Genomic DNA, 13,286 nt, shown 5'->3' with positions numbered 1-13,286 from the left:
TAACACGCAGCCAAAGCGATCGTTTTAAAATGTAAGTTAGGGTTAAGTTGTCTTTCACTCAAAACCCACCTGAGCTCCCCATCTCCCTCAAAGTAAAGCAAAGAATCCATACACCAGCCCACTTGGCCCTGCCTGGTCCAGCTCCATTACCTCTCGTATCACTCTCCTTCATTCAAGCCACAATGAACCCCTTGCTATTCCTCAAGCTGGCCAAGCCCTCAAATCTCCTTCATGTCAAGAGCTCAAATGTCACCACATTAGAGAGGCTCACTGGGACTACCCTATATAAAGTAGAAAAATCCCACCCCTCACAACCCAGCACTTCCCTTCCACCTTGCCTTGTCATTCTCCATGCAATCACCATCTAACTGACCATATGTCTTATTTATCGTCTGTCTTCACTCACTAGAATAAAACCTCCATGTGGGAAGACCTTTTACCTGTTTTGCTTCCTACTATATCCTCAACACCTAAAAGAAGCCTAAGTAAGGCTTTAATAATATTTGATGAAGGAACAACCTTTTACAAAACTGCTCTTTAAACAATAAGCATTTATTGTAACATTAAAAAGTATTTTGATTTATAAGATCACGAACTGTGTTTTTCCATAAGCAGTCATGAAAAGGTAAATTAAATATTACTAGATAAAATGTAAAGCACATGTATGCTTTCCACTGAATGTAAACCATTTGTTTCCAAAGGGAAGCAAAGAAATAGCTAAGAATCCAATGTGTAAGAAATTAAAAACTGATTTTAAAGAAGTCAGGGAAAGCAAAGTATGTCAGAGTTTTACAAAGCAAAATCGAAATAAAGCTATCATTTGAATCCCATACCTCCAACTAAATTAATGTATTCTTGCTGTAAGGCTAAAAGCTAACATAGAAAGCATTTCCTAACTCAGCAAAACAAGCATTTATTACTTGCCAAGCCAACAGGGAAACAGGAAGGACAAAGAGGGCAGGCTAGAGGGAATCTCAAGGATCACCTAGTATTAGCCCCTTCATTTTTACAAAAAAAGAAACTGAGGATCTGAAATGACCTTCTGAGTTTTGGGGAACTCAAAAGTGTTATGTGTCAAAATCAACAATAATGAAATAACACTGGAAGCAAAAAAAACCCATTTTGTTCAGTTGTGATCCTTGCTATAGTAAAATTCAGCTTTTAAAGAATTAAAGACAAAATACATCTCCATGGAAACATTATTCCCAAGTATACATGTGAGGCTGAGAATCATGTTCTTCTATGCAGGGCTTCATATCCTAAGTATACACACAGGATTTGGGGTGAGGAGGTACTGAAAAGGTCCGAGCTTTATAATCAGACAAGTCTGGATTTGAATTCTGGCTCTACCAGAATCAACTAGGATGTTACTTGATCCTAGTCAGTCTTATCTCTATCTAAGCTCCAGTATTTTATCAGCAAAATGGGGATAATTAAGACCTACCTTATAAGTTTGTCAAGAATGTAGAAACTAATTAAGAATTAATGTCCAATCTAATTAAGAGATTCATAATTTGTGGCTATTGAATGCAGACTTTCAATGCTCAATAAGAATCACCACCTCTGACTGCCTCTGTTAGTTCCATGACTACCAATAGACTAGCTTATAATTGGAATTCTACTAAGAGCAGGGAGAAGGTGATGTTGATGCTGCTACCAATAGGAATTTATCAATTAGTTGACAGCAGCCATTAGGTGCTACTTGTTTAGGGTAAAATAAAAGGTTGCTTAAGATTATTTTTAAGATGTAAAAGTTGAGTGATCTGTTTCTGACTACAGTCATGAAGCCTGATCAATTACGCCATTCTCAAAACTGGAAGGGATATCGTAGGGCATCCAGCAAGAATCCTCTCCACAGTATATTAGATTATATTAAATGACCAACTTCTGCTTAAAGGCTTCTAGTTTAAACCAGGCTCTCACTCAAACAGGTAGCAGTTTATTACATTTTCTGACCCTTGCAATTATCAGAAAGGGTTTTTTATTCACCCACTTAGCAGGGACATGTAATGAAAAAGTGAACAATAATGAATAAATGCTACCCCACACTCACATACTTTTAGAAATGCAAATCTTTAAATATTGTTTTTATTTGGGGGTAAGGAAGGATATTCTATGTAATAACAATTCCATAATATAAAAGTCAAGTTCCAAAAATGCATCTTGAAGCTTATATTTACATCCTCATAACTAAATATGTCTTAGAAGCTCTGCCTTCATAATATTTAAAACACAAAGAAAACATACCTGGGATGATATCATTGATATGCAAGAGAATTGTACTTTCAACACTTGCAAAACTACAAAGTTGTACTCCATCAAATCTTCCATCCCAGTTGCCAATAGGATTATCCTAGAAATTAAATAATACAATAAACTTTAAAACCCTCAACAAAACATAAATATGAAAGTCTGTATTTTCCATAAAAAGATCCTCCAACAAATGAGATCCAAGAACAATCAAGCCATAGTAAACCCATGGATGAGCAAGGAATCAAAAGCATTTGTCATATTTCACTGGACAATACTTATCTATATAATAATCCATCTACATAGGTAGATGTATTAATCATACACTGTTTCAGCCAGAAATCTGTCCCTAATTAACCCTAGCTTACTCTAGTCACTTCACATTCCCTGAGCACTTAAATACTCGATTTGAATTCCTGTGTGCCTTTCTGTAGACAGAAAGTCTATTTTTTTAACTATTCTTTTGACATTTTATGGGTATGCAAGAATTTCCTCCAAAATGGAGATTTTTATATTAATTATAAAAATGTACTCCACAAACAGCACTGTACAACTGCTGTTCATGGAGCTAGAGTAAGAGATGGCCCAAGTCAGACAACTGTCTTGAGCACCAATATGGACAGCATGCGAAATGTCATCAGAAATACGATATGAACACTATTGCATTTGCCAGAACTTTCCTTTCAAGGAGTGCACTCGAGGGGTTTGGAATGAATGCTTGCACAAGCCAACTGGAAGACAGACAGAGGCCGGGGGAGAAGCTGGCGCTACAATCACTAGGCAGCCTGCCCCAAGTAAACAAGATGCTCCCTACACTGCCATCTAAGGAGTGACAGGCCTAAATGGTTTTTGCCAAGTTTAAGGCCCAAATGACCTAAAGCAAGAGGAAACTAACCCCAATGACCAGTGGCCCTCTTTCTCCAACCTTCCCTCCACTCAGCCCACAACCTCTTCTCTAAACAAGTTCTGAATATTTAAAGAATAATGGTTTAAAGATGTGCTATATTTCTAGCTATCCAGAGGGACCCACATGTTTTACGCCGGCTCTAACTTCTCACATGGTAAGTGTTCAGTGTTTGTCCAAACAACATAGTAACGTTTGTCTAACTAATGGGTATCAAGTAGAATTTCCTAGAATTTCCAAACACAGCGTAAGAGAAACTTACACTAGAACATTCACATCCTACTGAAAAGTGCACCTGAATTGATAAAAATAATCAAGAAAAACACCGTGAGTACAAGTCTATTACTCACATCCTCTTCCAACTCTTTCTAGTATTTAATAATTCCATATGAATTTCCTTCATTATACCTAACAAATTCTTGTCCGTATTTTCAATCTATGAGAAAAATGTTCTCGAGACTTTTTCTTCTCCTTCTCTTAATCCCTCAGGTATCGTCCAATTTGCCATACTGGGATGTAACCATAATTAACAAATATGATTGTAAGGTAACATTAAAAATAAGTGACACAAACAAAAGGACAAATATTGTATGATTCCACTTAATGAAGCACCTAGAATAAGCAAATTCACAGAGACAGAAAGAATTCTGGTTACCAGTAGAATACTGGCTGAAAGGAGTGAGTTATTGTTTAATAGATACAGAGTTTCAGTTTGGGCTGGAGATGAATAGGGGTGATGGGTGCACAAAAATGTGAATGTACTCAATGTCACTTTAAGGTGGTTAAATTGGTAAATTTTATGTTACATATATTTTAGCACAGTAAAAAAAAAACAAAAAAAAACCTCTTTTGAGTGAATTATATCCTAAGAAGACACTAATTGTCTTTTCCTCTAAAGCAATGTGCTTTTCCTCTATTCAGGTATTGATATTTTCCAGGAATGACTTTTACACACTACTCACTAAAATCAGATCAGCCAATTAAATTCAGCAAAATATTACAAAAAGAGAAACACAGATTACAGAAAAAAAAAAACCTTTTCAAAATAAAGAAAGATAAGACATCATGCAATATATTTCAGTGGGGTTTTTTTCTGTTTATTGGTCAGCTATTATAGAGCAAATTTAAAGACTGAAAACATTATTCCAGTTTATTCAAACTGGAAAAACGAGTAAGTGTAAATCTACAGCTAGACTCCTGTCCCCTATCAATGTTCCTCTACCAAAGACAAATTATAAAGTGTTCTTTAAATTACTACAAATTAGTCCATTTTAGATATTCAAAGTGTTTAATTTGTACCTAAATTGGTCATAAAACTAATACATATATTCATAAAGATAACATAATTCAAAAGTTTCTTACCATGTCCACACCTACAAAATATCCTAAGCTTTCTTTGCCTGGCAAAACATCACAGAATATAACTGTTCCAGATTCTATAGTTTCTCCAAGCTTCAAAGAAACTCTGGAGTTTATTTGCAGAGGGGGAAGTTCAACTTGCATTGTGTCCACTGGACCTGCATAATCACTTTCCAATCCAGTGTCATCATCTTCTATGAGTTCTAGCTTGTCCAATGCAACAAATACTCCACAATCTTCATCACACTGAAAAAGCTGTTTCCCTTGATATATCCCATCAGTGAAACCTTGGCCACGACCTTCTTCCTAGTTTTTAAATGAGAGAAAAAAGAAATCATTGACTGATAGAGAAAGAGGATCCCTAAGGAAAAAGATCCACTCTGGGGACTTCAGAGAAATCACTGAACAAATTCTAAATGACACATAAAAGAAATATAATTATTAGAAGTTGATATTGAATTTAGGGTGTTTAAAAAATAAGGAAGAAACTGTATCTGATGCTGAAATAAAATTACTTGATAATTTCAAATCATTACTGTGAGAGAGCTTGGGCTAGATTCTACATTGTGATTTTAACAAAAATTTTGTCATAAAAAGAAAAATTTACTTTAATATGACAGTAATGCTAGCTCCATTTATTGAGTGCTTACTGTGTGCCAGCCACTGTGCTAAATCCTGAATCAATATATCACAAAAACACTGCAAGTTGTGTATTAATATTACTATTTTACAGATGAGGAAGCAGATTTGGAGAAGTGGCTTGCTTAAATAACCTGGTAACCCAGCTAGCAAATGGCATAGCTAGGATTCAAATCTCCAATTGTTTGACAATTGCTGCTTTAAAAAATTAAATCAAAAAGCAAACAAGGCATGAAAGTCTACTTGCAAGAATGTCAAAATATAACTGACATTTAAGTTCTTGAGAATTAATATTAATTTTGGAAACACTGTCACAGAGTTCTTGGTTCTCTTTTCAATAGAAACAAATTCCAAGATGATTTTCACATATGTTATCAGGTACAACTATAAGCAAGTCGAAACTGCTGCAACTTATATAACCAAAATTCACTACTTAATAGTACATTTTAAGAAAAACTGAGAAACCTACAGATGATAATATCCTAGGATAATTAACAATTTTAAGTAATGAATTTGTTTACAATTGATAGAGTTCATTTTTAACATTCAATGTTAAAATTTCTAAGATATGAAAGTCCTCAATAATTACATCATCTACTTGCATTTCCTACTATAGTAGGTAGTTTTTAAAAGTTTTCAATGCAGCATCTTTGCATCATCTCAATATACCATTAGAAAGTAAATCCTAAGGATTATGAATATTAAAAATTACAGAAGATTTCTGGGAAAACTTATTTTGTATTTAAAAAGGGAAAAAACACGTGTGCACACGCAGACACAGACACACATACACACAGCCCACTAAAATGGCTTATCAAACTTACCAGTAATTCTACTCCAAAGAATATTCCCGATACTGTCCTCTCTGCTAATAAGGGTCCTCTGAAGCGTACAACTCCAGGAAATTTTTCTTCCCCAGATCTCAGCTGGACTTTCACAGGGCAGCCCACATCTATTTGGAGGCCTTTACTTAGTCTGTTTCTGTTTTTAAACAGGCTGAACCTCTCTTCACAATTGGTAATTGCCAAAAGTAACTCTGTGAATTTTTCATTTATTTCTACAACATCCTTTTCATCAACAAACAGAACTGCATGTGGTTGCTCTAAAATTTTTAATCCAATCTGATTTTTCTTGCCTTTTGTAGAAGGAATCCTTGAATGCCCCACAGAACGGTCTTGGATATACTGTCCTATACTCCCCTTTGGTACTTTAAGGAGTTTTTGTGTTTGTTTGTCTGTAACACTGCATTCTTGAAGAAGCAAATAAAAAATCCGCTCTTCCCAGTAGGGTGAAGTAACTTTTTCTTGGCTCCATAAGCCCGAACTCATTGTGATATTAACTCCAAAACATTAACTCAAAAAAAAGGGAACTACTAAGTGTGTAGTAAAACCGCAAAAGATAAATTCACTGGCAGTCCCAAAGCATGGTTTTAACAATTTGGTGTCCATGCTGTAAAAAGACAGCAAATCAAAACGCCTGGAGGACAAGCAAAAAGAAACTTTACACTTCACTCTACGTGAGCTAAAATTAAGTCAAAGACTTTTAAAATTCTTCATTGGACTAGTAAAAACACACATCAATGACATACTTCCAAAAATATCTTAAAAGGTTAAAAGATATACTATATTACTTGTTTCTACTGTAATCTCGCATATTTAATTAAGGAGCTTCAATTGTAAGTTATCTACAAAGACAATACAATAATGTTTGTTTCCAAGGCACTGAAATTTATGAATTCAAATTCTAGTAAAAGATAACCTTATATACATATTGACATTTTCAAGCTTTCAAAAGTAGAAGTTTTTATAGATCCCTGCCTAACTTAAATGGATAAGCTGCTATATTTGGGCAACACACACAAATCAAAAAGGCTATTTATATATATATATCTGTACAGGTAGTTTAAGTAAAAAGTTACCCATCACAATTATTATATTGAACGTTTTTATCAATAAAAATACCATAAAATCACATTCTGAAACTTCAACCACAATTCATTTATCTGTATACCATAGTTTGATAATGGAACATTTTATCTAACTCAGTTTCATTTCCTTAATCTTGTACATTTTGTCCTTAAGCAAATGTTAATAGTATTAATCATAGCTATCATTTAATTTCTCTCAATCATAAATATCAGATATTATAAATCTGCTTAGTATTAAAGATATCTTAAAAATCAATTTTGTAGCCATCAAAACTTGGACTACATAAGGAAGAAATATAACTGCAGTACAGCATCAAATATAAAATGTTTTTATACCACAAGTTTAACTATGTATACTAGAAAGGAATACTTGAAAGATTCTTTTTCAGTTTCAATTTTTCATTAAAAATTTTTACAAGAATACTAATCTTTTGCAATTAAAATAGCCTTCTCAACCCTACTTGAATCACTGGTTTAAAACTACACAATTTCATCAATCATTTTGTTGATTAATTATCTTACTGAAAACAATAGTTCTTAGGTATTCTCTGTCACATGCATGTGGCTATTTGGTTTCTGAATACGGTATTTATCCCATCCTTCTCTGAGGTAGCCATATCCATTTCCATTATTCTGGGTAATAGCAGCAGATGATAGCACTATCATATTTATCTATTTTATTCTTGGAATTAAAAAATAAACACTCCTAAAACTTAAGAGCCAAATTTTAAGTTTAACCATTTAACTTAATGATTAAAATATGTAATCTGGCAAATCTACACACAGAATAACATTTCTTTTAGAACACACTGGTAGATAGTGAGGTTCTCTATAATGGTTAAGTTTTTAAAAGTCTGTCCCTCTACAAGCCAGAATGAGACATGAAGATTACCCAAGACAGGGTAAAGGGCTTGGCACCTCCTCAAGCCAACATTATCGAAATATATGTACAACAAATATATGCACAATATTTAGTGAGGGCAGGCAGCATAAAGTGGTTCTCTCTCTTTTTTTTTCTTTGCTTTTTTTAATAATATGTTTGTCTTAATTCCACTTGAGGGCACTGTCTCTTCAGCAGGAATAGGATCAATTTATGTTTGCTACTTATATAAGACACCTGTGGAAACCCCATATAGACAAAACCCCTTAGGAAGGCAACCCAAACCGTAATTTGGCTCTATTCCTTAATAGTCTTCAAATGAAGTATTTGTTATTGCTGACTAAAATTCTTTTAAAATGTCAGCATTTTTCAACAAGGAAATAGCCTCATTTTTATCTTGATCACTAAATTATCCACATGAATATAAATTATCATGCGTGACCCTCTATATGCAAGGGTGTTCCTTACTTTGTTATGAGGCTTTACATCATGCTTTCTGAGTTCTTCGGCTGCCTTCTGTAGATTTACAGTCTATGGTTTTCCCCTGCCATCAGCCATTTTCTGTGGTTTCCTGCAACATGCATTTGACTTCTTTTACAGCCTTAATGCTTTCCAACTTATTGCTTCTAATCAGTTCTGAGAAGCTAGGTGATGAAATATGGTTGTGTGTTTAAAAAAAACAAACAAAACAATAACAAAAAGAGGAATGCATAAATTCTGAACAGGTCTTTTAGGAGTAAAGTGCATAGGCTTTATTGCATAGACATTATTTTGGTTGCCCCCGGAAGGATGAGACGGTCAAAAAGCAACTCCTAAAAAAGTGAAGTTGTTTTGTTCTCTTTAGAATATATTTAAATATTTTTGGCCAAAAATTGTTTTTAAAGTATGGCAATTCTATTTTAAAAAGAAATCTTTTAAGTTCCTACAAATTATATCTTCAAATATTAAAATTAAGAAATTCCTTGAATCTTATTAATTAGTATATGCCAACAACTTCTGCTCCATTGATGCTCTAGCATAACAATCCATGTCATGAATTAAAATAAAAACCACCAGTGCTAATAGAATATTACCAAGACAAAACTAAATCATTGTATGGAAGGCATTAGGACACCCTATTTTAAATGAATTTGATTACAAGATTGGTTTTTTACAAAGCATTTAAGAGACAGTCCACAGTAAAATATAACTACTTTGGTTTATAAAAAGATTGAGGGAGATTTAATAATAGTTATTAAGAACTGTATTTTAAAGTTAACTACACAAGGAGTAGTAACTTTTTTCTGACTTGCATTAGTACAAGTCAGAGTGAGCTTAACTCATTAAGAGGATGGGTCATGTTAGACAACTACAACAGCCGAAGCAAAAGTTATAAAATATTTAAAAAGCACTATCCAAAAAGTAAAAAGGATGTGGTTTTTCCTCTTTGAAAAAGAATACATGAAGAGAGAATAGGTTTGGAATTATCATATTAAAAATTGATTCTCCTCATTGCAACTGATAGAGAAAGCTGAACAGGGAACTTTATGGCTCTATTAGAGGTATATAAGACAAATTTAATGATCATTAATATCTCAACTTACTGGCATTACAGCAGAATATGCTAATACAGACTTTCTTCCCTGTAGAAATGAATATGATGCCCACATTCTTCTTTCACTGGGATATGCACAACACTAAAATTAAGTCTTAAAGAACCCCAAGCAGTAAAAACTGACTCAAGACCACATGGGAAAGATTTAAATCACATTGTCAGTGAGTTCTTTATCAATCAAGGTTTGTTAGTTTAGTATTTTTATGGACTCAGCACAGTGTTAGACACTGAAAAATACAGAAGATTTAAGATTGATGGCTGCCATCATTTGTGTTCTTTTATTACTTTCCAGGTCTAATTGTTTAAAAATTGCCTCTAACAGTATACTGTACTTCACTTTGAGTGTAAATGTATCACAAACAATTCATCTAAAATACCATCATACTTATTTCAGGCCGAAAAACTGAGTAATTATGAATATCCTGATAAATACCATAAGTACTGAATGAAGATTATCAAAGAGTTGGAATACAATAATATTTTTAACCCTAAAACCATACTGAACAGGACTTTCTTTTGACAACATTTCGGATGAGATTCAGGGTCAGATGGATTTGAAAATATACCTGGTTATCTAAGCTTAGAAGAAACAATGTCATTTTGTTTTCAAGTTATCAGGTTATTGTTCAAAGAACTTCACTAAAGAAAACAAAAACAGATGCAATTCAGTAACATTTTGCATCTCCTGAGATATCGTGACTTGTTCTAAAAACCACAGGGGGCTATGTATATCAGAATAAACATTACAACACTAAAAAATTGCCCATAATTATAAATGGCAAACAGGTAGGGAGGTCAGTGTGCATACCCCAAAAAAAGAAGATACACAGGACTTTTTCCAAATGCTTCTAGATGGCTAGAATAATTACCATTTGAAGAAAGAATATTTCCCATTAAAAGAACAAGGTTGTATATTCCCAAACTGCAGAGATTCCAGAAAAGAGACCAGACCAGAAAACAGTTCGTTTTCCTCATAGATTAATTTGTGACCCAAGTACAAACATATTCAGTTCCCTACACAAGTGGTTTTTAATGAGGTTTAGAAGTCTGGCTCCCACATCCGCATATTCACGTCCTCCGAAGAACCTGAAACACTCCTGTCTCACTGGAGTTAAACCTGGCCACTGCACTTCCAAACTATGAACTCCCTAAGTCTTTCATCTTTATATTGCCACCGCCCAAACAAGAGCCTGACAGTATGTTAGACAATCAGTACGTAAGAAATGAATCAATGACTTGGTTAACTCAGGTGATAACAGTGAAAGCCAAACTTCCATTTCCTCAGCCTAATCGTTTAAGTGATTAAAAGCTTCTTTTAGGTTAAAAGAAGAAAAAGAGAAAAGACTCAGGAGTTGAGAGTATTTAATGGTTTTTACCTAATTCCTTAAATAAACGCTAATTCTAATTCTCTGGCTCAATGAAGGAATGGTCAGTCTTTATACCACTTCATTGTTACACACATAAGAGGAAACAAATAAGGAGTATTTCACAATTACGAAAAGTTGTGTTGAGGTTCATTTGAAACTGGGTTCCTAGATCCTCACACCATGTCTGATGCCTATAAATTCTGTGCAACCAATGAAAATACCTTGACAAATTTAAGATCACAGTGTGAAAATCGGGAACAAGATACTAAAAGTTTGATGAATAGGATAATTTACTCCTGTCTTTCTTCTGTGTTAAAGACTTCCTTGAACAAAATCACAGTTTAGGCATGCCAGATCACAAGAAATCATTCCTGCTGCACGTCTGTTGTATTATATAAGAAGTGCCCTGGTCTTATCAGCTCTTCACTAAAGTTACCTACCCAAGGAAGGCTTCTTCGAAAGAGTACTGTAAAATTTTGTAGCAGAACATTAGAGAATGTTCTAGGTGTTATCAACATTCACAGTACATGAACTTCAACAAGAATTTCCAGCAAATCATTTTTCACCTAATATTGTGCTAGTTCAAATCCACCCACTACTCAGTAGGGAATTAGCAAGCTGAATTCTTAGACCATTCAATCTACTTGGGGCGTGAGGGGGTGCGCAGAAAACCAACGCTTGAATGAACACCCTCTCTCAAGGCCTGGATTTTTCTCCTGGAGCCAATGACTGCAAAAGGAACAATCTTACTAAGATCCCTATTAGCCCGAAATCAAAAGCAAAGCAGGGAATGCTCCTTAGCTAAGCTAAGCTAAGCATACAACTTTCCAGGGAACCTGAGGAGAGGAAGGGAGGGGGCAGGCATGATGGGGACTGAAAAGCTTGGTGGCTGGAAGGTGACAACCATCCTAAAACATGCAAATGCTATAGGGTGGAATAGAAAAGATGCCAAGTAAATGAATAACTGGGCAGTTGAGCCGGCTGAAAACCAAACTCAGGAACACCATCTTCCGTCAAGACTTCACGATTTCCCCAGAGATCGTTAATATGACAGTAAAGAAGAAGAAAAAAAAAAAAAAAAATGAATGAATACCTTGCTTCAACAGAGCGCACCTTTCAACTAAAGAACTCCGGGTTGTTTTGTAAAACCATCCTCACCCTGGAAAGGGAGAAACTGAAAGAAAAACACAACACGCCATTAACGAGGCCAGAACCCCGACTGCTCTTCCTGGACGGGAGCCACAAACACTCCAAAACCCAAGGCACCGATGTGAGATATTACAGCCCGGGGCTCTCGATGCCAACCCGGGCTGTCGGGAGCCAGCCAGCGGCCCGTGCCTCAGTTTCCCCATCTGTAAATGGGGGGTCCAAGGGGCAGACGGTTTCCTGCGCTGCTCCCACCCCCAAGTCCTCTCTTCTCCCGGGGTCCTGGCGGTGGTGACCACGCTCCCACGACTTGGGAGCCCTCTCAAGAAGGCCGGGGGGGCGGGGGTGTCGGTGGGGAAGCCCCGGGGAGTGGGGAAGTCCAGGCTGACGTCAGCGGGCTCAGCACCCCGCGGTCCCGGCCCGCTAAGGGCTGAGGCAAGTAACGGGCCGGCGCCGAGGCCCGACGGCCGCCGCGGCAGCTTGAGGCGCCCAGAGGCCGGGGAGGGGCGCCCGAGGGACCGGGCCGCCAGTCGCTTGCCCGCTCGGCCGCCAGCTCATTCACTCACCTCGGGCGGCGGGACGTTGCCCCTTCCCCAGTCTCGCTAGCCCGCCTACCGGGCCGGCCCGAGCGCCCCACACCCGCCGCGCTAGTATTTACCTCCAACGCGCGAGCCTCAGTGCAGCCGAACCTGCTACCTGGGCCCGCCCCCACTTGCCCCGCCTCCGAACCGCCCAGGGACAGAGGGAGGGAGAGGGGTAGGCGGGGGCAACCCTGACGCTAGCCAATCGAAGCCCGAACTGCGTTCCTAAGCACGCTCTGATTGGGCCTCCCTGTGACAGCCTTTACTCCAATGGCTGCCGGCCCGAAGCGGACTGAAGGGACTTTCCGCTCTGTCAAGCTCGGTCGAGCCAAAGGGAAAGCGGAGGGGAGGGGAGGAGAACTGGAGATATGGGGGGCGGGGGGCTCTGACTGATTGGACGAAAGATTGCGGGTGCCACGGCGCCATTGGCTAACAACAGAGCCGGGGCGAGGCGCTGTGCTTCTCCAGGCTCCACCCGGGTCTTGGCTTTTGGCTTAGCTGTCAAAACTCCTGCAGGCTGAGAGTTCGGAGCTGGGGTGGGGAGTAGCCCAGACGCAAGCTAGGAATAGGATTTTAGGATTCCACGAAAAAGCAAAGCTTTAGAATAAGACCTAAGTTTGAATCCTTTGCGCTTTCAAT

The 13,286-nt window shown here is 37.2% G+C and overlaps 1 protein-coding gene across 33 annotated transcripts in view; it reads right to left on the bottom strand.

Annotated features, from left to right (window-relative positions):
- Nucleotides 1-12,977, bottom strand: part of CYLD (CYLD lysine 63 deubiquitinase) — a 56,435-nt gene extending 43,458 nt beyond the window's left edge. For 3 of the 33 annotated variants that reach the window (XM_067019617.1, XM_067019604.1, XM_067019627.1), the window contains exons 1-6: nt 12,633-12,734; nt 12,014-12,094; nt 8,428-8,603; nt 5,977-6,628; nt 4,517-4,819; nt 2,248-2,353 (exon numbers count right to left, since the gene is read on the bottom strand). In XM_067019617.1, coding sequence (XP_066875718.1) covers nt 2,248-2,353; nt 4,517-4,819; nt 5,977-6,480 — 913 coding nt within the window. In that variant the 5' untranslated portion in view covers nt 6,481-6,628; nt 8,428-8,603; nt 12,014-12,094; nt 12,633-12,734. Of the gene's footprint in view, nt 1-2,247; nt 2,354-4,516; nt 4,820-5,976; nt 6,629-8,427; nt 8,604-12,013; nt 12,095-12,632 lie in introns of all 33 variants that reach the window. The other 30 variants (XM_059044311.2, XM_067019606.1, XM_067019628.1 and 27 more) reach the window with 20 other exon arrangements.
- Between the last annotated feature and the right edge of the window lie 309 nt (nt 12,978-13,286).

The sequence above is a fragment of the Kogia breviceps genome, chromosome 18 (assembly GCF_026419965.1).
Source record: "Kogia breviceps isolate mKogBre1 chromosome 18, mKogBre1 haplotype 1, whole genome shotgun sequence".
Taxonomy (NCBI): Eukaryota; Metazoa; Chordata; class Mammalia; order Artiodactyla; family Physeteridae; genus Kogia; species Kogia breviceps.
The sequence above is the reverse complement of the archived record's forward strand: the minus strand, read 5'-3'. Positions and strand labels throughout refer to the sequence as shown.